Source organism: Phaethon aethereus (genome assembly GCF_964289735.1).
Source record: "Phaethon aethereus genome assembly, chromosome: 3".
NCBI lineage: Eukaryota > Metazoa > Chordata > Aves > Phaethontiformes > Phaethontidae > Phaethon > Phaethon aethereus.
In genome coordinates this window covers 50,961,155-50,985,602 of record NC_138576.1, presented here as the reverse complement: position 1 = coordinate 50,985,602, position 24,448 = coordinate 50,961,155, and the positions used below count along the sequence as shown (strand labels likewise).

At 37.2% G+C, this 24,448-nt stretch overlaps 1 protein-coding gene across 1 annotated transcript in view; it reads left to right on the top strand.

Moving 5' to 3' along the window:
- The window catches only part of ATG5 (autophagy related 5), a gene marked incomplete at its 5' end in the record, with an annotated part of 82,750 nt that extends 61,839 nt beyond the window's left edge, over positions 1–20,911 (top strand). Inside the window, one exon of the mRNA XM_081998669.1 lies at positions 20,535–20,911. Coding sequence (XP_081854795.1) covers positions 20,535–20,671 — 137 coding nt within the window. The 3' untranslated portion in view covers positions 20,672–20,911. The remainder of the gene's footprint in view (positions 1–20,534) is intronic.
- Between the last annotated feature and the right edge of the window lie 3,537 nt (positions 20,912–24,448).

Below are 24,448 nucleotides of genomic sequence, written 5' to 3'. Positions count from 1 at the left end.
ATAGTTTATTCAAGTTTTTTATTGTCTGTTGAAGTGCTCTAAAAAATAAAAACTTGAGCATTTATTATCCCAACCCATACTTCCCTGTGTCTCCTCAAACTGGTTCTTTTTTCAGTTATGTATATATTATCCTGCTTAATGCAGTGCTCACCTTTCTGGATTGCTAAATAGTTTCATCTCCTTAAACTGTTCGTCAGAGGAAAAATTATGGATAAAAGTTAAAGGCTTTTTGTCATGGACATTGTTAGACCAAAGGAAAGAGTGTCTTCTACTTAGAGTCTATTCTTTAACTCTTCAGACTGCAAGAGGTTGACTTTTTGTTTGTTTGTTTGTTTGTTTGTCCTTAATCACCGCAGTGGAGTTGTCACAGAGAGCATAGCAGTTCGGAACCCATTTGTCAAAACGCATTATCAAGCAATTTATATGGTACTGGTAATGATCAGAATGAATTAGAATAAGCACTAAGAAGCCAGTGTAGTTCTTAAAACTTTTGGCAATTACATTAATTATCTTGACTGTAAAGGATACTCTGTCCTCTAGAACAACAAGGAGAATGGCTACCTTCATTAGTAGCAAACATCTTCAAGAAAAATACAATGTTGAGAGAACCTTCAGAGAAGATGCTCTTTTTTCACCTTACAGTACTCCTACTGCAATACTGTACAGTGGTTTCTTCTAGTAAACTAGGCTAGAACTGATCTAATATAACCCTCTCTAATTTTCTGTCTAAATGAGTATTTAGACAGCAAATGTGTTAAATCAGATACTTTCTCATTAGCAGAGTAATTTTTCTTTTTCCTTCGTGCCTATTTAGCCGCTTCACAGGCAGCGGTTGTGGTAATAGTAAGACCAAGTCATCACAGAAGGTGCATCACCTTGCATTTAATATTGATGCATTTAATTTGTTTCAATTTTTTTTTCTTTGTTCTGATCTCCCTGTGTTTATATGAAGTTTGGGAAACAGTGAAGTCCTACTTGTCATGTTTAATAAAGACTAAAATTAACATTCTCAAACACAAACTAATGCAGTAATCATGTCCCCTGTATTGCAGCCTACTATAATCTCTCTTTAAAGCATGTTATTATTTGCTTTTTAGTTATTGCAATAATAAATTGTAATTTATCAGTTACACAACAGTTCATAAATGAAAGACACCTGAGTTTGAAATTTTACCATGGGTAAACCTATGCTCTGTATTAGTACATTTTTTATTTACTATATTTCCATAATTATTGTTTACTTAAAATTGTCTAAAGACTACATACAATTGAAATTGAACTTGGGAGTTCAGTGGTTATATAGATAATACTTAGCTTGCTATTCACAGACCTGACCTTGAGTTATTTGGAATCCTTACTAGAAGATGTGCAATTTCACTTCAGTTTTCAGTCTTTTAAAGTAAAACTTTGCAAGTTCTGCAATTTGAGCATAGTAAACTGTGTTTTGTTCTCAGTTGTGATCATATCCTGTTGAGGGGAGTGTACTTGGTTTTGTTTTTCCATTTGTTTCTCCCTAGCTGCTCATACTCAAAAATGAGGCAAGCTGGTCATTTGGGTTTTGGACAATGTTTAATTATTTCTGATCCTGATCCCAGCATCATGGAAGAGTGGCACTTATTTTTCAGGTTTTTTTTCAACTTCTGTTGACCCATCTTATTTTCATGTTATGTCAATGGCTCTATGGCTGTTTCCTTTCTTTTTCCTGCATCATGTTCTGTCAGTGCTTCTGTTCGAGTCATACATAACTTTTGCTGTCCTTTGTAACTCTTTTAATACCTGCTTTTGCATCCTTTAAATTGGCTCTTCTACCTATTTGACTAAGCTCACCATACTTTGTATAACTATTTTTGTAGTTTTTCAAACCTCAGCTGATTTCCTGATAGAAATAGATTTAGATCTTCAGGGAAGTTGTTAGTCATTATTGCTTCTGCTTTAGTTCTTTCTTCTTACTTTTCATCCTTTTGTCCTATGGTGTTCTTTTATCTATACTTCTATGTCAGTTTTCTTGAGTTTTCCAGCAATTTTTTGTACCATTAGATATATGAAAATCTAAAATATTTAGATACCTATGGACTGTGTATCAATATTCTTCCATTTCCCAGTTTAGATCTCTTGGTTTTCAGATGTCCTCCAAGAAGACTAGTGTCCTGGTTACTCAGGGAAGTCCAGAATAAAATTATCCAGCGTCCCCCTTTTCATTTGCCATTTTATATTCCTTTACAGCCCACAGTCCAAAGTCCTAGTTTTACTTTGCATAGACAGTGCATCATGTAGTTCTGAATCTAAGCTCATGACAGATGTCTCTATTTTAATATGAAACACTATTCATGAGGACTCCAGCATTAGAATCAGATTATTCTGATTATTCATGCTATAGCCTGTAAATTTGTTGTCTAATCTTTTTTCTTATGCTTGTGGATGCCACTTGCACAGACAAAAGTTGATCCTTTAATTGGACAATTCTTGTGTGGTAAAGTGGAATTGTCAGCAGTAGTTCCAGTTCCAGAAAATTAGACGATCTTTTAAATAACTTGAGAGTTATTACTGTTTGTGAGAAGATTTAGTGTATTATTGGAGGAACAGGCTAAGATGAAGCCTGATACTGCCTGTGGTCTCTTAGACTGCTTGCTGATAGCTGCTGTGCAGGTAAGGAAGAGGAGATGTTAAGACCATGTTGCCTGCAAATACAGCATAAGGGAACATAGCTGACTTACAGGTATTCTCTCCAAAACTGCTGAACAGCAAAATTAATTATCTGTGCCTGAAGGAGATAGCATCATGGCTATTTTTCCCTACTGTCTAATAAACTCTGTCTTACTGAGATTAGGTAGATTAGGCTACCTGCTTACAGCAACAATGTCATTTATGACAGATAAATAAAAATGTTATCTATCTGTTGCTGCTAGAGAGGTCATGCTGCATTTCCCCACGGTTTTATGGATCTGATGATACGTGTTCCTGTTGCCAATTAAGGGGCTTTTTTTTCCAGAAGTAGTGGTATCAGTTCTGAACTTCAGTGTTTATCAAATTAAAAAAAAAAAAGAGTAATTCACAGCAATTTAAAAAAAAAATGTTTAGTAGACATTTATGAGGTTCCTGTAAAAGAACATCCTTATATTGTAAACAGTTCATTTGGAAATGGTGACTCATTAGGAGAAGGGGATGAACACAGTATGATCTTACATAACTACAGAGCAACAACAGCAAGAGGAAACAGTGTTGAGTTCAACAGAATGCTTTGAAGAGGCAAAGGGTTAAAATGATAGAAAACAGAGTTGTTCTGGGGGAGGGAAAGACTTCTTTCCTCTTCCACACCAGAAATTTAAGACATTGTGCATAATGCAAAGATAAAAATTGTATAATGCAGAAGGAAAGAGTTTTCTTCCACTGCTATCATGTCTAAACAATTCTGGATACAATTTTAATTTGCCAGTGTTGTTGAAGTCTTCATAAAACTTGTTTTGATTTTTGTCTCATGCTTCCTTGAAGACTCAAATGGTAAACATTTGGACATAATGACGCAAACAGTAGGCTATCAATCAATCCCAGTTTTCACAGCATTGTTGTTCATTCAGAAAAGCTGTGTGAACTGACCTCTTTCTACAGCAGTGTCATTAGTTCTTTCAGAAATAAAACAAGGATCAAAAAGACTTCCAGGATTTTTCTCTTAAGACTTGCTGTACTGAATGATTTTGTAAAATTAGGGATCAACTGTTTTCAATTAACTCTCAGCTTTTTTTAATGTATATTGTATGAGAGGCTACATATTGTTTTTGTTCTCCCTCAGTTTTCTAAGCATAGATTTCCAGTAAATTAGTCAAACAGAAAATTGAATTTAGATTAGGTTTGCCGTGTAGGCTCCTAATTTTGATGCAAGTGACAAGTAGTGCAGTAGAAGGAGGTAAATGTATGCAGTGTGAATGTCTTTGGATTGACATGAAATGTAACTGGGCTTGCTCTGTCTGAGGGAAGAATTAGCTGGACCTGGGGTTTACCGTGGGAGCTGCGCAGCAAGGAGAGGAGCAGCACAGCACCATCCTAGTCCTTGCTGCTCTGGTGGTGAGCAAACTTAGGAAGCTTTTGCTCCCCATGTCTAGCTTGTGTTCTTTGCAGGATGGTCTCTGCTTTTCAGTGCTATGGAGGTACAGTGTTGAAATACTTTTCCAGGCCACCTAAATTTAGAAATATAACTAGCCCTGGACAGTTTTAGGCAGTTTATTAGCCAAACTTCCATCCCACATGGATATGACAGTATTGTGAAGGGTTAGAGGTTTTGTAGCATGCAGGCATACTAAAAGATGATTAAAAGTTCACCAGTGATATGAATTCTAATCCACTGTCTCCTCTACTGTGAGAGTCATCTTGCAAGTATGAACTGAACTTCAGACCGTTCCTTAAGCTATTCCACCCTCCTTGCGTCCTTGACTCGATGGTGCTCTCCATGTTAGAGGAGGTCATCATGTACATCTCCTTTCTGGTGTGAGTCATTATTTGTGCCTGTTATCTTTTTGTAACCAGGCCATCTGCTTGGATTATCCTTGTGCATCTGAATTTCATCTGTTTGGCTTCAGACTTTTTGATTTTATTTTCTTGTTTTGTGGTTTGTTGTTTATTTTTTTTACACACCCCCCACCCCCACCTGCCCCAGTTACTTTATTTTTAAACTGAAGTGTAATTTTTTTTTTTTTATTCTGTGTTAAAATTGCATGCCTTTAGATTTAGTGGTTCTTTTTATCAAATGAGGTGGAAGTCCAGAGGTGATCTTGAGACTATAGAAATATGTCATAAATCTAATAAGTCATGACTACAGCATTAATTAATATAGAATTAATTTGTCAGGACTACACAGAAAGGTGCAAATAATCTGAGTGTTAATAGTATGGAAGCTGTGCTGTTTGTATGGCTTCTTGTTAGCCATCTTCGTTTCTAAATGAGCTCTTTGCATAATCAGAGAGGTCTTCTGTGTATGCAGAATGTTCTGGCCTGATTGCTCTCAAAAGAAAAGAAAAAACATGGTGAGTATCAAGGGCTGATTGTCGTCTTTCTGCATAGAATTTCTCAGGAAACAGCAAGCATAACTTGGTTTTAAGGATTGCTCCAACTTTACCTCAATTGACTATACAACGATTATTGGTTTGGTAGCTTGTGAGCCCTCTCTCCGTTTTCTAGAGGCAAATGGGATGAAATTTAACAAGTCCAAGTGCCGGACTCTGCACCTAGGACGGACTAACACCAGGCACAAGTATAAATTGGGAGAGGAGTGGCTGGAGAGCAGCCCTGCAGAAAGGGATCTGGGGTGCTGGTCGGCAGCAGGCTCAGTAGGAGTCAGCAGTGTGCCCTGGCAGCCCACAGAGCAACCCACATCCTGCAGTGCATCAAGCACAGCGTAACCAGCCGGTCAAAAGAGGTGATCATCGCGCTGTATTCAGCGTTGGTGCAGCCTTACCTTAGGTGCTGTGTGCAGTTCTGGGGCCCACGATTTGGGAAGGATGTTAAGGTATTCGAATGCGAATCCAGAGGAGGGCAACAAAGCTGGTGACATGGCTGGAAGGAATGTCTTCTGAGGAGCAGTTAAAGACTTTGGGCTTATCTAGTTTGTAGAAAAGAAGGCTGAGGGGCAACCTCATTGCTCTCTACAGCTTCCTGAGGAGGGGAAGTGCAGAGGGAGGTACTGAGCTCATCTCCCTGTTACCCAGTTGATAGGATGCATGGGAATGGTTCAAAGCTGCACGAAGGGGAGGTTTAGTCTGGACATTCCTTTACAGAGGAAGCCTTTCTTTACCGAAAGGGTGGTCAAACATGGGAACAGGCTTCCTGGAGAGGTAGTCGATGCCCCAAGCCTGTCTGTTTAAGAGGCATTTGGACAACAACAAACTTTTGGTCAGCCCTGAATTGGTCAGGCAGTTGGACTAGATGATTGTCATATGTCCCTTCCAACTGAGATAGTCTATTCTATTCTAGTCTTTGCTCTTCCATCCAGCAACTTTCCTAATGTCACAAGAGTAACGTGCTTTTTCTTTGTGACTTAAAAATGGTTTCTGGGCATGCACATGCATGCACATTCAAAAGTGTAGAATGTAGGAAGAGGTACAACAAATAGGGGAAATAGTCCTGTTTCTCGGACAAGCCTTTGGAAATTTGTTCATCTTCAGCTAAATTTGTTCTGTCGGCCACCCAATAAGTTTTATTAGTATCAGACTCCAGACTATTCTCTTTAAATTTGTCAGAAGGCAAATTACTTTATTCAGGCACAACAAAGTTTTTTAAGTCTATTACTAACAGTAGTAGTATGGAATGGAGAAAGTAAAATCCTGCACAGAGCAAAATAACTTTTTCAAAACTTAACTTATTCTGTTTGGAAATCACAAGCCAGTACTTCTAAAATTCTTTGCAGAAGAGAGGTGGGATTTTTTGTCCTAGAGCAGTCTGCTTCATGGGCTGCAACAGAGCTGCACTTCCTGGGAGCATCAGCATCCTACCCCCAAATCCCTGATAGAATGCTACAGATCTGAAAATCTAGGCAGTCAACAAAAGATAGTAGAAAATTACTAGAAATTGGGCAAGTTTTATGTCAGTAATCTGCCATGTGTACAATTTCTAGGAAAACTGTTGGAATCAAAGCATCTGGACAAAATGTTTTGGTTGTGGTGAATTTTCAGTTTTAAAAGGAATTTTTTTTGTGTTTTAGGAGGAGGCCTCAGGTTCTTTATGCACTGTACGGACATGCAGTGTGTTCCCACAGAATTTATCACTTAGACAAAAGATGAGTGAAGAGAGACAAAAAGGAAGGAGAAATTAGAGGCACAGAGGGGTGATGTGGCTTGCACCTGGTCACACTGAGGTCAGTAGCAGAGTTAAGAATTGGATTTTTTTTTTTAATCCTGATCTAAATAAGTCTGTCTCAGCCCAAGGAGATCACAGAGGTCACCCAGTATGACTGAGCCATCAAAAACTTCACAGAAAAAAAAAACAAAACAACCTTTCTTCTATTTTCTCATATATCCTTGCTCATGGAAACAAGCCTGTCAACAACAGCTAAAGTACACAAAGTATATAGACTTACAGGATATTTTTGTATGGTTAGTTTCATAGAAAATGTGAAAATGCTTCAAAATTCTTCTTTTCAGTAGGGGTCATCATCCTGTTAACATTCATACACTGTATAATCACTGCTGCCTTTAGTACTGTAATTGGTGCAAGTGTAACTGGAGACTTTGGTGGGTCTACCAAAGCTTTCAGGAGACAGCAGTAAACCTCTGTGAAGACTTGCAACCTGAGGCTCTCAACCAGGACAGTGCAGTGCACAATCAGATTTAGACATTGTGGTGTCAGTGTTTCTGTTTATACTAGTAAACAAAAGAGGGCTAGAACATGTGTTGTTTGTGCTTGTGTGACTATTAGCAGTTCTCTGACATTATTTTGGTCTAGGCCAATAAATAGTCTCCCAGAAAATTTGAGCAGTGTTCATGGGGGACTATTCTCAGTAAGCAATATGAAGGGGGAGATAATTTAGCTGAATAGGCATGAGCTGTTCTCTGGCACTTGCTCTGAGGTCCAGAGCATGGGTTCTGGTCCATTTTTATGAGCTACATCTACACCTTTAAATTGGGTATATGTACTGTATATTGGGGGAGGGAGAGCTGAGTAAAATCATTCCCGTCTTCCTTGCTTCTCTCTTGCGGTCTTACTGTATTCTGCTTTGATGCGTATAGGTATAATCTGATTTTCCCAGGAGGTAAATGTCTTACAGGGCTAAAAAGAAGACAACCTGCAAACCTAAAAGATCTACAAAAATTAATTAGGAGAAAAGTAGCAGTCTTACCAATAATGTAAAGCAAAGTAATCCACTAATAAACACTATTTACTTCTCTAAGGATACAGCAGCACTTGTTAATAGTAGTTGTCTGCTTCTTGAATACCTTATTTAATAAGAGATTTTTATAACTTCACATTCAGTGGATAAATTGTACTATCTTATTTGGCATCTGTAGCGATTTGGAGAATATTTGGAGAAAACAAACGTAAAACTTTTCCTTACGTCAAAGACAAAATCTTATGCAGCGGCTTGGCGTGTGCACAGCGGTGCTATAGTCATTGAAGACTTGAATGCCTCTTGTGCTCCTTGCCTTTTTCCCTGGTGGTGTCATCACACTTACAACGGCAAAATGCAGTGGGTGTCTACGCTTTGGGAAACTTCACTAAGTCCAGTATCTTAATCTAAACTGTTACTCACTGGCAATGTAAGCAAAGAAGCCATATGTATGCACCAGATACACAAATAGATGCCATTCTGCCACTTGTGATGTTGGGGATCCATATCTTCAGATGGAAATGTGGTGGCAAAGCCAACTCTCTTTAAAATTGCAAACTAATGCAGCAAATTTAGTTCTAACTAATTTCAGAGCTGTACCTGCAGTGTTTTGTCCACATAGCTAATGATTCCTAGTGATATTGCTAACTAATTAACGGTACTAATTTAGCAAATTCTGTTTGCAAATGTTGTATGTATGTTACAAGTTTTATGGATCTACTTTTCTGCCGTGAAGTGGAAAAATACTTTCTGAACTCTAAAATGAAAAAGAAGTTACTAGTCAAACTCTCTTTAAAAATAAAGATTATATGATAATCTATCAGCTTTGCAGCTAAGTCTCTTGATATTTTGGAATGGAAAAATTAAAATGCACTTTTGAGGAAAGTTCACTTCCAGTCTTAACTCTGAATAGGTAGCTGTTTTGCAGGGGCTGTTATTTATTTATTTTTTATTTTTTAAAGTTACTGTTCAGTGTAAAGAGCCCTTCAGGTATTCCATAACTCCTTTATCTACTCTTTCCTGAATTTTTCAAGATGAAATTTTTTAATTTTGCTGTGGTAGAGATCTCTAAATGCCTTAATCTACTAGCTGTTCAAAAGAACTTACAGTACATGTACAGAAAAAGATATTTAATGTGTGCAAACTCCATTGCCTACTCATTAAAGAATTTATTTTTCAATGAGTAAGGGCCCGGAAGAAGCTAATGTAACTATTTTAGCAAGGGTTTGTATTTCCCTGATAAACAGCACTCCCCTTCTGTTTGTGATCACAGGATGAAAGCTCTCTAAGCTTGTATATGTACATTTTTACTGCTACATCATGTAGTGTGCTCTTAAGATTGAGATCTCATTCCCCAGGAAGCATTTCTGTCTAAGATTAATTGCCCTTTTAAAATCAGTGTTTGATGTATTCCTTTGGCTATATCCTGACTCACTTTAACCCTCTTTGACCTGACCCCACTGACTATTACCGCCATGGCTGAAGCAAAAATCCTTCAGCTTGATGTATGCACTACAGACTTGAGCCTGTGGTTTTTCACATCGATGGATTCAATTAGCTGAGTTTTTACTGATCAGCTTAGCAGAGGTCAAAGAATTTGTCAGACATGGAACAAAACTGTCCATACTTTGGGGTCAATTGTATAACTCTTCTCCATTTTCATGTATAGTTTGCTTGTGAAGTTGTTTATTTTGTTAAATATGATAATAATATTGCTGGAAGTGGCATTTTAAAAAGGCAAAACCAGTTTATTTTTCTCCAGTTAAATGGGGAAAGGTACAAAATATGAAATAACAACTGTTAAGCCTTTGATCTGTATATATTGCTTAACACTTTTGAGGCAAATGTAAAATAAACTGTATTTATGTCCAAATGTCCACTTTCAAATCTGATTTATTAAACTGGGCAGATCAGCGTTAAGCTAACAATTAGCATTATGGATTGAGGAAAACAAATAAACTTGCTGGTCTTTTCTGTATTGACAATGATTTTGCAGCAACAGTAACCCTTCTTTGCTTTGCCTTGCTAGGTATAGTTCATTATTTGATTAGAGGAAAAGTTCATTATAAAAGATGGACAGCCATTGGAATTGAAGTATATTTACAGGCATGATGTGAATTATAGTAACTTGAAAATTAAGTAGAATAGAGGTTGAAAGTTCAAGAATGCCATTAAAAACTCTGAAAGTGTATAAATGTGCATATACATAGGGAATATAGGATATGATTGATTGTATAGAGAATTTGCTATTTAATTGTTTGGCATAGCAGTATTTTGAAAACAATGACATTCTAACAGTTCTCACAAACTATTAGCAACAAGAGTTCTTTTACAGCAAATTGATTTGCTTTATACCAGTTTTCACAGAGAAAAATGTTTATTAAATGTCTCATTTTTTTCAAAAACCTTATTGATTACATTTAGCTTCTTAGCTGTATGCAGAGATAGTCTTAATTTCTGAAGGTCAGTTGTATACTGTTTAGAGGGAAGGGAAACCTCAAATCTAATTAAAGGCATGGTGCATTAAACTGTTAGCTTGTTGTCAGTCAAGATGCCTGCTGTTTTAAAAAAGCTACATGACTCCCTCAACAATGGAAAGCATATTATGGATGAGTTGGGCTCAATTTGTCATGCATTTAAATGCTTATCTTTTAATGTACACCTTGCCTGTTCCTCATACAAGACAACTCCAGTCTTGTATAAACTAGCACAGGTTTACTGCTCATTCAGGGCTGAGGCTAAGGCACTGATGCTAAGGAAGAAAAGGTATAAGAATATTTCCTGGGAATTTCACCTTATAAAATCTCTTTTTTTTTTTTTTTTTTTTTTTTTCCTGCTGGAAGCTAGATGTTTGATGGGAAGCATCTCGGGCTCAGTCACTGTAAGGTCTTCTAAAACCTTTTAACTGCTAAAATGTTAGTTGTTTCAGAAAAGAATTTTAAGGCTCTGTCATAAATTAGTTTGGGACCTGTTACAACAACCCCATTAAAAAGCTTCTATTAAATATACAAGAATAAAAATTGTTTTTAAAAAAAACAAACAATGACATTTAGTTAAGTAAAGCTTTCATTCATTTCCATACTCTATCTGCTTTTCTGTTGAACTCTTTTACAGAAGGAAGAATCCCCTTCGTTGTCTTAGATGACATTACTGTCAGTGTTAACTGTTTTGGACTGCACGTAGAATTGTTAAAAATAGTCTGCTCGGGTAACCTGGACTTACTGGGGTTTGAGGCCAAATTCACTTTCTCTAAAAACTTGTTCAATGGAATAGAAAAAAGTTTTCTAGTTTTTTTACATACTTTCTGGCTGCTATGAGATTAGAAGCTGCTCCAAAGTGTAATAAATATTTGCCTGTGGTGATTAGTTTAATCCACATTTTTTGTTATGTTTCAGAAATATGGCTGTCTAACCTGAGGATAGACTTGAGGTAGAAGATGACAGGAATAACAAGAGAGGAAAAATTACATGGAGAAGAAAATCATGAGTAGGAGTGATGCCAAGTATTTGATTTTATCGCAATATTTAATGATACTTAAAGTAGATGATGATGTTGCATATTCATCTACTTTCATTTTGGGGATAGAGAAAGCTAGGACTGTGCTGGAGTATAATCCAGAAAATCTAATTATTCTAAGAACTGTGGCAAAGAAATGTTTTTCCTCTCCTTTAAGTCTAAACTCGGGTAGGAGATGTTTATGCCACAAGAAGATCATGTAGAGATCAGACAACTGGCCTGTGTCAAAACTGTGTAAAGAAATGTAGCAGTAATTAAAGCCAATTCAGTGAAACACTGGAATAGGTTGCCTGGAGACATGGTAGATGCCCCATCCCTGGCAGCATTCCAGGTCACAGGGCTCCGAGCAACCTGATCTAATTGAGGATGTCTCTGCTCGTTGCAAGGGGGTTGGACTAGATGACCTTTAAAGGTCCCTTCCAACCCAGACTGTTCCATGATTCTATGAATATGGACTTCATGACAGTGTCACAATGGAGGAATACTTGAGATATCTTGCCTGGAGTTATGCTTTTGTAGTCAAGTAGTCTGCAAGAACAGACTTCACTGAAGTTGATATAGGTCTACTGCTATTATAGCATTTTGGACTAAGAAGCAAAGGCTCTGGTAAGATGACATCAAGGTGCTGTAAGGGTGAAATTGAGACATGTAATATGAATGACAAGACACTCCAGGATGGAGAGACATATGTTTTGAACTGTTTATTTGGAGAAGAATTTAAAAAATCAAAATAACGAGTTAGAAAAGATAGGTTAAGCACTCTTGTTCTGTTATCTGTAAGGGGTCATTCAGTAAACCTGTTAAAAATTTACACTCCTTTAAAAAGAGATTTTTAAGCAAAATATAATGTTGTGGATTTTATTTACCATTAGTTGTCTTCAAGGCCAGGAACTTGCCATAGTTAAAAGCTGTCTGAAATATTTGTGCGGATATTAAGAATATCCAGAGCTGAGAACATATATTTAGGAAAGCTATGACCTTCAGTTTGAGCAGTTGAACTCATGTTACTACCAGTGTTTAAAACAAGAGATACTGTCAAGTTGCTGCCTGTTAAACAGATCTACCTGATTGTTTGTTTATATTCGCATTGGGCAGTTGGATTATATCCAGGAACTGAAGTTCTTATTCTCCAAACTACATCTTGTGTTTGGAACAATGTCTATTCCAGATACAGAATCATTTTGAGGAACATGACATGTTCTGACTAGTATATTGACCATGTATTTCCGTGTGCAAGTTCTTCACCTGAAATCAGCATCAGTGGCTTTCCCTAGGGCTAGCGGGATATGCAGGCAGGAAGGAAAAGTCAATCCTGTGCTTCCGTGTTACGTATCAGCCTCTAAATTTTTCAGGTCAGAGAAACCTTTTGTTGTGGCTAGGCTATTTTAGAGTCGGCTTTGCAGAATTTTTTGTGTTTTCTTGCTCTTGGTCAGGGGATACTGAACAGTGTATCTTGCTGATTGTGATCCAATATATCATCTGTGTTTCTGTTTAAACTGGTAATTTTTCCAGATTAGGGGAAAAGAAGGGAATAAGGATTTTGGTAGTTTATATACAATTAAAGTGAGGAGAGAAATATGTTAAGATGGTATGGAAAATGAGTCACTTCAATGGAGTCTACTACTGTGACATCTAGGGTTCTTTTTGTGATAAGGTGGAATTCACAGAAAAGTAAGGAAAGCCTGGGATGTGATGGCCAAAATAGGCTAGTGTGAAGCTTCTGAAAACTCATACTAAGATTTTATTCCTATTTTGAAAATTTTAACTAAAAAAACCCATGCTCAATAGAATGTGTAGCAACCTTAGACCTTGAAACTATAGTTTCTTAAATATAAAATATTTTGTATTGGTAAAGAGAACTTAAGTGTTCGCTGTCTGAAGCATTTGTGCTGAGTTCATTCAAAGAGCAAGCGAACATTTGGCCAAGAGATTTGACCAAACTCAACTTTTTTTGTATGTACTTCTCATAAAATTGCATAGGTATTGAGCACCTGTTAGTAGTCATCTGAGTAGGTAAGATTTGTTTAAAAACAAGTTTGTTTTTCTATTTGAGACCTTTATATTGAGATTGTCATTACTGTGGAATCTGAACATCTTGCCATATTTCTGTACTTTGGTCACTATTAGACATAAACATGCCAGAAACGGATTGCAGAAATGTTCTAGTTAGATTTGAGTTTATGAACTCAAACCAGCCCTGCCGAGGAGGACTTAGGAGTACTGGTGGATGAAAAGCTGGACATGACCCGGCAATGTGCGCTCACAGCCCAGAAGGCCAACCACACCCTGGGCCACATCAAAAACAGTGTGGCCAGCAGGTCGAGGGAGGTGATTCTGCCCCTTGACTCCGCTCTGGTGAGTCCCCACCTGGAGTCCTGTGTCCAGCTCTGGAGCCCTCAGCACAGGAAAGACATGGGCCTGTTGGAGCGGGTCCAGAGGAGGGCCACAAAAATGATCCAAGGGATGGAATACATCCCTTGTGAGGACAGGCTGAGAGAGCTGGGGTTGTTCAGCCTGGAGAAGAGAAGGCTCTGGGGAGTCCTTCTTGCAGCCTTCCAGTACCTGAAGGGGGCCTACAAGAAAGCTGGAGAGGGACTTTTTACAAGGGCATGTAGTGATATGACATGAGGTAACAGTTTTAAACTAAAAGAGGGGAGGTTTAGAGTAGATCTAAGGAAGAAATTTTCCCCAACGAGGGTGGTGAACCACTGTCACAAGTTGCCCAGAGAGGTGGTAGCTGCCCCATCCCTGGCAGCATTCCAGGTCAGGTTGGACGGGGCTCTGAGCAACCTGATCTAATTGCAGGTGTCCCTGCTCACTGCAGGGGATTGGACTAGATGGCCGTTAAAGGTCCTTTCCAACCCAAACTGTTCTATGACTCTGTGAGTGGAAAAGCCTGAAATAAGTATCCTTTAAAAAAAAAAAAAAAACCACAAAACAAATAATTAGAAGTTAAAACATATTAAGAAAAGCAAAGTGTGAATACTTGATTTACAGATAGGTTGTATTCATTCTGTAGCTAAGCTTGCTCACTGAGCAAAGAAATATCTTGCCATAATTTAAAAAAGATATGGTAACTGGCTAAAGTAAGTACTACAAAACTGAGATGAAAATGTTCATAAATACCCCTTAGCTGAATTTTTTTTAAGTTTATGGATATTTTATGAGCACCTGTGATTATTTTTTTTGTAGCACAAGCAATGAAAATAATTGTGAAGCTTGTTTTTTGGTGAATGGTAGCAATCGTTGTCAATTTTAATATCAGACATTTGGAGCTGTTTTCCATTTTGGACAGGTTGCTGTTGGAGAACTAGATGCTCTTCATCAGTTTCAGTACTAGCAGTTGAAAGCCCTGTATCAAATTGAACCATTACTGACAGTATCGATGTTTTCAGTTTTTTAGAGATGTGACTTAAAAGTGAAAAACGTGAAGTACATTTATCAAGTGCTTGTTTATTTATATTGTCCTACTGGTGCAGGAATCACTGGATTGCTGCTTCTTTAGACCATGAGGCTTGTCTGGGGCTCTCTCTTCTCTGTATATCCCAGAATATCCAGTCTGAGGTCCCTAGAGAGGGGAGGGATAACTTCAACCACTGTCCAGTTCTTTCTTACCACCTGTGGTTCCAGGTTAGAATATAGTCTTTGAATTGTTCTAATATATTGTAGTCTTTTGTAAATAATTGTCAATAATCTAGAACACATCCTCTGTGCTAGGCCAGAAATGTAGCTTTGAAGAAGGAAATTTTCACCTTTACTTGCCAGGGACTTAGTCCCCCCCAGCTTTGGCTTTAGACTTTAAAAATTGAGTCAGCAATATGTGTCAGTAACAAACTTAGTGGTTGCATCTACTAAGTTAGTAGCATATTACTGAAAGGTGTATATCTGTAAGTCATTTCTTAAGAGATCCTAAGAGGTAGGTGAAAATCTTCCTGGTGAAGATGTCGGTTGTGTTTCTTCAGATTGAGAGATGTCCAAGGAACCAGCTGCTGAGCACACGCTGTCAGGGAGTGCTCTGGCTGCTTCAAGGTACGTGCACCTAAAGGCTTGTTCTCCTGCCTGGTAATCTGAGGAGCAAGAGGTGTGGAAAGGAAAGCAGCCACACCACAGCCACAAAAGGAGAACTCTGCTCCTTACAATGCTGACGCAAGATGAGTTTTCCTACAGTGTGGTATAACTGATTGTCAGGAATACCTTTAGTATCATCTAATCCAGAACGTATGATGTATTCTGGAGATAAGCAAGCAAATGTTTATGGCCCACTTCACAGCTGAAAAAGCTGGAAACTCATTCTGTTACATTATTCGTAAGGCTGCTACTGCATGACACTTTCCTTGATTATATTTATGTCACGCTTTTTAGTATCCTTGCCCAACACAGTCCTGTGGCCTTGTATCATGTAAAAAGTGCATTATTTGTTCCTAGTTTGGAGCACAGGGTTCTATTCCTTTTTTTTAGGGTTTTAAAACCAATTTTCTAAGTGGTATTGCCCTGAGTAAGAAGCTGTGCTTTCTGCATTATCCATTTTGATGACTACAGGCAAGTTCTGAGACTTGCTATGCAAAGGACATGCATACAGAGGATTCTAACTGAAGTACTCCAGGGACATTTTTGCTAAATCCTGAATATCTTGTATTGTCTATCAGTGAAAGAATTTAAGCCAGCTAAATTGCCTTGACAGGTGATTGCTAGAGGCCACAAATCAGAACGGAGGTATTTCATCCCACTAAAGAATTTTAAGTGGTGCATCACAGATGTAGTCTGGCTAGGAAAGCTGATCTTGCGTAGGTGAGGGGAGGGAGTTTCTAGCTGCAGCACTGGTGAGCATTGTGGTGCTAATCTGAGTGAAAAAATGGCTGGCATACGTACCTTTGCCAGAAGTAGTGCCTTCTCACTATTTTGCTCTTAGGCACTTGATTCTATCACCAAAGCAATCTTTTCTTTTCCCTCCATCTTTAATTCTTCCTTTCTAAATAAAAAGATAATTCAGTAGAAAAAATGTATTTAGATTGCATCAAGGGTATGTGTAACAATCTGAATTGATGCTGAATAAGCTGATTAAATTCTTTTGTTTCGTAATTTGGAGTGGTTTACTTTGCAAGCAATAACTTATATAGCTAAAGGAAATAGAAAAACTTACCATGCACTACCTTGACATTGCACATCTTCCTACCTTCTGTGAAGACTACAGATTTTCTCTTCGTTCTTTCTCTCTCTCTCTCTGATTCTTGAACATTGAGGGTTTTTAGAGGAAGTTTAGGATTAGCAACAGCAAATCTTGTAGTTAGGGCATTCTCCTTAAAGAAAGGAGAGTGCCTCAGGTGGAGGAGGGCCTTGAGCCACTACCTCAAGGACTCTGTTGAGATGCAATAGCCACCATCTCTTGCTTCCTTCCAGCAGATGCCTGCCTGCAAAAGAGAGTCCTTTGCCAATACTTTCTTTGGCTGCATCAAGGTGGTTTCCTGATCAGAAACACTAATTGAACTTATAGATGATAGAGGAGCAGACCTCTTCTTAAACCCTTCATTTCAGAGCTGCCTGTTTCCATTTTCTGTACAGAGTTGCAAAACTTCTGACTTGACGACGTGGTATGATTTATTAGGCTGGGTCAGGTAGCTACTTTAAGTGTTGCAGCCTTTGAGTTAGTGTCTAAATTATTTGAAATGTCTCAAAAATGTCTTAGTACCCAACATGTAAGCATAGTTATCTGCCTTCTGGAGAAGGAATATTGTTAAGTTTTACCAAAAAGCTTTATGATCTGTGCTTATCATTTGCCGCTAGTGACTTTCAGGGGCTATAGTGCCTTCTGTATTCCTGGATTTCCACAAGGAAAGCAAAGAAAAATCATTTAATCGTGGGACAACCACTCTGGAAGGAGATGACTTAATTGGTTTTGAGGCTTTTTTTTTTTTATTTTGTAAATGCCCAAACAGTATTTATTTTTTGTGCATCACTTCAGTAATATAAAAATACTCTGATTTTAAGTAAATAGTTACTATGTACACACATTATAAAAACTTCCTACAAAACATGTAATGCTATGCTTTTATTTTTCTGGTATTTGCACTTCTTCTTCTTCCTGAGATAATTTGCAACAAAGTAAAAGAAACCATCTTTAGGTCACATAATAGCTAACGAGTAAAGGAAAAAAAAAATCAGTGAGGTGACTGGAAAATTCTTGGTTTTGAGGAGATCCTAGGGGTTTTTGCTACATTACTGAATATTGTAAAATGGGTATTGACAGTAATGATAGTATCAAGTCTGGACCCCGTGCACTACAGATGAGCAGAGTTATTTGCCCTAATTTTTATGGGCCTGGTCCAGTGACATGGCTTTAATATTCTTTGTAATTAAGTAATTTAAATCTTACACCACTCATTTAAATATATGTTGTGTTTCTCAACTTGTACACTTTTATAGAGGCATTTTGTCAGTCTAAAAAGACTTTTTGTTGTCATAGAATATGGGATGGGAAAGAAGAGGACAATACTTGCTGTGTCAAGATGCATACAAAATAAGCTACAACTCTTAAGACTATGAACAGTAATGGAGGAAAAATATTATGTAAATCTATTCTGTCTATGAACCAGGTGGGTGAAGCTTTCGTGATAGCTAGCAAATCATCCAGAACCCAGATCACAGTGGTAATGGTGGATACAAATTAGATGGCTGTTGAGAAAACAAGAATACTTTCCAGTAATTTTTTTTTTTTAGTGTATTTGCTGTTGACAACTTTTGCTACATAAAGCAGAGGAGCCATCTATAGGAGAGAGACTCTGTACATGATTCAAAATGGGGAAGTTGGTGAAAACATCAAAGTTGAGGAAAGTTTGGGAAAATGTGACTTAAGTGAGAGTTTATGGTCCCTAGTAACAAAAAGAGGGAAGAATGCTAAAGTAAAAACAATGGATTTTGTGAAGAAGGCTACAGTAAATACAGAATTGGTAGATAAGATCTCTTTAGTCAAGCCTCAAGGGGAAAACGAATTAAGAAGTGATGCTTTGTCAGAGATAATACTAAAGCACAAACAATGCTAATGCAGAGATTTAGACTTTAATTAAACTGTAAATTCTTCATTGACCTTGGAGACTTTCTCAGTTTGCTGAGGAACAGAATAAAAGATTTGTATGAGAAAGGGACAAAGTTGGGTAGGGAGCAGGGAATGGGGACACCCAGATTAACTGCATTGCATTTTTAAGCAAGAAACATCAAGTTAGTACACACGTGCATACACATCCAAAAATATTCTGTCACACAGTAAAGGAGCCAAAGAAAGTGTTTATCATTTATAAGCTTTTCCTCCAATGACAAGAAAATGATACTGAGGTTCTGAAGATTTTAATCTATTTTTTGTGCAAGGTTTTGCTAAGAAGTCAGCTGTATATAGGTGGCTAGCGCAGTACTAATGCCAAAACAGCATTCTGCCATCTGTCTATGCAAATTAGTTATTTCTGAAAATTAAGTAATATTAGGAAATATAAAGACATGTCACTAACTCTGTGGCAAATTTAAGGAGTACCATAGGTAGATTTCAATTTGAAAGTGTTAAATACATATAATTGGGAGTTAATTTAATATTAAAAATATTTAGATGTTCCCTAATTTCTCAGTGTAAAAACTTGGTTTCTGAGATCTTTTCTTTTAGATTTTATACTTTTGACAATCTGACTGGTAATGTTAAAATAAATACCTGCTTTGGTTGGAAATACCAGAAGTTTACTTTTAAATGACATGCTGCATTCTTCTGACCTGTCTGCAATAAACCCAGAAGCCAGCAATTGTTTATGCTTAATTTAGTGTGATAATGTGTATACTATGCCATTTAGAGAATCAAGCTTTATATATTTGATCAAGAATTTGTACAGAATATGATACCATATGTAGGTAACGTAACTAATGTATAATGCTCTATTTTAGGCAAACATAACTGTCTGTTTCTGCAGGAAGAATTATTACTAGCATGAAGTCAACAGCATATTCAAGGATGATTCTTCCTAGTCTAATTTAGCCTGTGCTGGCATAGATACCCAGCTATAATACAAACTTTTTCAGGCAGCTGTCAAATAATTTTGGTTACCAAACAAGTAAGATTTTGTCTTTGCTATAAAACAGGAATTATGTTACAACTAGGGGACCTGAATAAAAGAGCCAGTAATGGTACCTTCACTTCCAGGTTCTGTTCTCTTCCATGCAACTCTTGGGCAGCACGGTGGTTTCTTCTTTAATATAGACAAGTTGAGGGGGGCATAAAATGCCAATTAGAGAAGGCAGTAATATTTTTGAGCACTGAATGTGGATCTCACTGTGGTAGGTCCATGTGAGAATGCCAGAATATGGTATAAAAACAGTAGAAGGTCACTGCCTACTTTTTTTTTTTCCCCTAACCATTATTTGGAGCATATTTCAGATGCTTTTCTCATCTCAAGGCTCTGAAATAAATTTTCTTTTTTTGTTTTTTTTTTAGTTCATTTTGTGACAGTTATGTCAGTTGCTTTAGCTGGTTCCCATCATTTGAATCAAAGGATCAAAGTACTTGCATCCTCCGGGACAAGTATAAATAAAAAGAATTGAAATATTCTTAGAAAATATTCTTGTCATACTGGGAATCATTTGCAAACTTAGCTTTTCCAAGAGATGAAACTAAGTGAGAAAAAGCTGATGCCAACTCAGCCTTCTGAGTAACTCTGAAGTATTGCTTGAGACTTAAGTAAATTATTCTTAGCAAAACAAAATTACTTCAGGGATGTTACACGTATTTATGTGTGACATAGTCCAGCTCTTTCAGGAGATCACCGTATTAAGAACACAACTTCATTAGTATGTTTTAGGAAGCTCAACATCTTAAGCATGATCTGTCTAAAATTCATATGGCTTATAGCCGGGTGAGATGGATGTGCCTTAACTGTGTTGACACCAAGCTGTGATCACTGTAGGAAAAATAACTTGCAACTAATAAAGAAGAGTGGCACTTTCATTAAGTTTCATTTTAACCCAATTTTTTCTTGGAATTAATTTTAACTCCAGGTTTCTGTTTTAGGTGATAGAAATCTCAGCTTTCTCCATACCAACATTTCCTGCTTTTTGTTCTGTTAAATGTTGAGCTCTGTAACACGAATTAAATCTACTGTAAATTAAGTATATGTAAATGTTTAATCTTTCTGTGAACTTTGAATGGTATACTAGTGGTTTCTCTTTTTCTTTGAATTAGATGGAGAACAGAAGACTCAAGTGATGATTCATGGAATTGAGCCAATGCTGGAAACACCCATACAGTGGCTAAGCGAACATATGAGCTATCCAGATAATTTTCTCCACATTAGTATCATTCCTCGACCTACTGATTGAAACTCAGCTATATTGGTATGAGGATCATTCTCAAGCTGGAACCATAAGGGCATGTCAACTTCTTGCTTCTGTCAGTTGTGACAGAGGCAGCCTGACCAGAAAAAAAAATAACAAAAACCCAAAACAAAACAAGAAGTCCTCACTGCTGCAAACCAAACAGGAAGAGAGATCCTATCATCAGATAAGGGCAATTGGGCTGATCTTATTTTGCATCACCACTGCTTTTCTTCACCGCTGTAATTAAATCAGTTGCGATATGAAAGAATTTACAGGACCTCTGCAAGTCTGCTGTTTTCTTGTAAAATACAATGAAGCTGAAACTGTCGGCTGAACAGCAAATGGAAATATGCCACCTGATTATATTTCTGATTAACAAATAAACAGGGCTATTTCCTAAAGCGGTAGTGTTTCAACTTTGAGAGTGGAAACATTGGTTTAATTTTCTAGAAAGTTAGACGCTGAGAGATTCAGTTACCAATAGCTTTTTGTAAAAGATCAAATTACTGTAAACCCATCTTTCCTTAATGAGTTCATGTTTACAGTATGTGTATTGGTATGCAAATGATCTTTTAACTTTGATAACAAGCAGTGAGAGATTTTAAAGTAAACCCGTGAGCATGTTTTGTCATTTAAAAACATGCACAACTTAATAATTTACAAATACTTTTGATTTGTATGCTGTCACTGAATACTCCAGCATGTTCATTATTCAAACCAGTTTTCATAGACTAGCAATGATGTAGGATAATTTGTCTCAGGATTTGTCATGGCATTTCTTTGTGCTCATCTTTTTTTTTTTCTGTAAGAATATTTTCTTAATTTAGTTTAAAAAGTTTAAAAAAAAAAAGTAAACGGATGTTGCAAACGATTGTATCCTGCTGTTTATTCTTATAGACTAGAAAACAGTTGAATTGTAGAATGATGAACAGATGTATTGCTTTTTAATAATTTTGAATTTTGGAGAGCTGAGGCTTTTCCAAGCTAATACTTCCTTACATCTGAGTTTAGTTTTCGACTGTGGTCCCTGAGCAATTGGTCTGAAATTTGGAAGCTTCTAATCTCATTGCACGGATTTTTTCCTTAGTTTAGCAGATGTATTTTTAGGTTATTGGATTGCTTTGGTTTCTAAATGTTTGTTACCATTGCAGCTGCTACTAGGACTCTCCCATTTTTGTGTCTTACGCTGAATTCATCCAACTGTGTGCTCTATTGCTTTGTCTGCAGTTTGTGGCTGTTTGTGGCACAAGACAATGTTCATAGTAGACATATTATCAAATATGTCAAATATTATCAAATATAAAGAAAGCATGACATTTTTCTTTCAAAAATAGCAGCTGTTGAAGTTCCTACTCAAAGTCTTGGCTTGCAGATGTCCCAGTAACTCACTGTGCTGTTCCCACTCATTTCCATGCTCCTTTTATGGTAGGGTACTTACCTGTATCTGAAAAAGAAGAAAATTAAAATCAATCAATCAAACAAACAAAAACCTCTTTAAGAAGCAAGAAGGAAAGGATCTCCTTGGGTGAGGGTAGAATTGGGGCTAAAAAAAGCCCTTAGGGCAGAAAAAGTCAGTAGACAAATTAGATAGTGTTTTACATGTAAATGAGGAAATAGCATTAAGGAAATGGAAGGGAAAAGGTAAGAGTGAAGTAAACCTATGCTGTATTCTGTGGGTCATGAAGAATTTTTAAAACAAAACAAACCATGCTGATCTGTGTTTATGCAGAACTGAAATACAATATTCTTATAGTGGGATGATTTGGTTGAGTTATTCTAATTTCCAGTTCTGTTCGGAATTCTTGTTACAGTGTTGGATTGGCATTTATAAACTTTCTTAGGCAGACACATCTAAATATTCTGGAGAATTTCAAAGTCCTGCCAATGGATAAAGCAAATATTTTGTAGTCTTCATAGTTAATAAAAAAAAAAAAGGTATTTTGAAAGGTATTTTGTAGGGATAATTTTTCCATTAATCGGGTAAGAGGCAGTACATTTAAAAAACTGTAAAGATAGTGTTTCCTTTGTTTTAAGGTAAGCTGGAGTAAGTCACTGGCTATTTTAATATATTCTATGCCAGCATTTTAATTATGTAGCTCTCTTCTCATGGCCCATATTTGCTAATAAATCCAACTTTTAAGGCCTAGCATGGAACAAAGAAATAGCTTGGCTTTAAAACATACTCTTTCCTCTTACTTTAACTATTTAAGCTTTATTAAAAAAATAAAACAAAGTTTGAGTCTGTCTTTATTTCCAGCTAAATAAGGATCTTTGTCATGGATTGACAAAAACATTTAATTAATACTTACTAAGTAGGAACTTCTTAAAGACCTGTTTGGGTGATGTGTCTAAACAAAAGCACATCATCACAAACATGAAGTGGCGTCTTTGCTTTACCTGATTTAAATAACATTTTTGTAGTTTCTTTGACTTAGTGTGTGAATAACAATAGCAACAGAAGGTGCTCTGTGGCTTAATTAAATTAATACTTTTCTTCACTTTGAAATGCTGTAGCTTCTGGAAAAAGCAGATTTGGTCTAAGTTGGTCAGAATCTAACATAGTGCTCACTAAATTAATTTCAATAATAAGGAAAAGTGCCAAATACATGCACACACAGTCCTCTACGTTTATAATTTAAGTGTATCTCATGAGCAAGATAAATCATAGTTTAAAATAGAGCAAAATACAGAGCTTGTTGCTGTCTTTACTGTATTTCATGTTGTTTGGCAATGGCTACCTCCATTTTTGAATGTTCAGTGAAGAAAGAGTGAATTTTCCAATGATTTCTTTGACAGCACTGCCTGTCACTCGGCCCACTGTCAGTCAGCACACAAGGTGATGCTTTTTCATTAAGTACTAGAAATTGGTTATTTTAATTTTAAATTAATTTCCATTAATTCTTTGCAGGGGCAGGGGAGGAGCAGCATCCTAAATAAAATAAATTTGTACTGGTAAAAAGTCAGATGACATTGCCACTACTGGGAAGAACATGAACTTGGAGGCTTGGTATGGAGAGTGGGAAAAGATGTTGAACTGAATATACAGAGTGTGCACAGGGACTAAGGAGAAGGATTTCTACTGGGAAATGAGTAGAGCTGGTACAATGGTGTGTTATGCTGCTAAAGCAGGTGTAATCCTGGGTTCCCGTGAGGTACAGAAAATTCAGAAAAGGGGGAGGAATTGTTTGCCTGCAGAGGCAGTGGTTCTCACGTGGAGTATCTCTGAAAGCCCCTGTGTGGAAAGGAGAGATTCGGGCTGGTACAGGGACTGTGCTGCCTTAGTGGACGAAATGCAAATACTGCTGGGTATGCGTTATCGGTGTGATTGGGAAATCTTGCAGGAGTGCGAAGAACAGATCAGGCACGCAGTATGAACTAGCCATTAATAAACTTGTGGAAAGGGAAACTGTTGAGTTACTTCAAACCCAGTTGCTTCTCCACTAAGAGTTTTGAGAGCTGTGGAGCAGGCCAATACGAAGGTTAAGTCAGGAGAAGGGATGAGCTGGTTGCCTGCAATAGCAGTCGCTGGACTCACTGACTGGGAAAGTCCTTTCAGTTTTGTGTTCCTGTGTGTCTTGCTCTGACAGCCAGATACCTATCGGCTGATGAAGACTCTTGATCATCACTTCCAGTATTATTTATATCCTGCATAATAATTATGAGCTTTTTATATTTCCTTATATGGTGAATGATGTCTGAGTGACAACTCCTTGTTTATGGCACTAATGATAGTTGGTGTGTTTTCAGTTTTGATATTTAGGGAAATCTGCATCTTGGCTG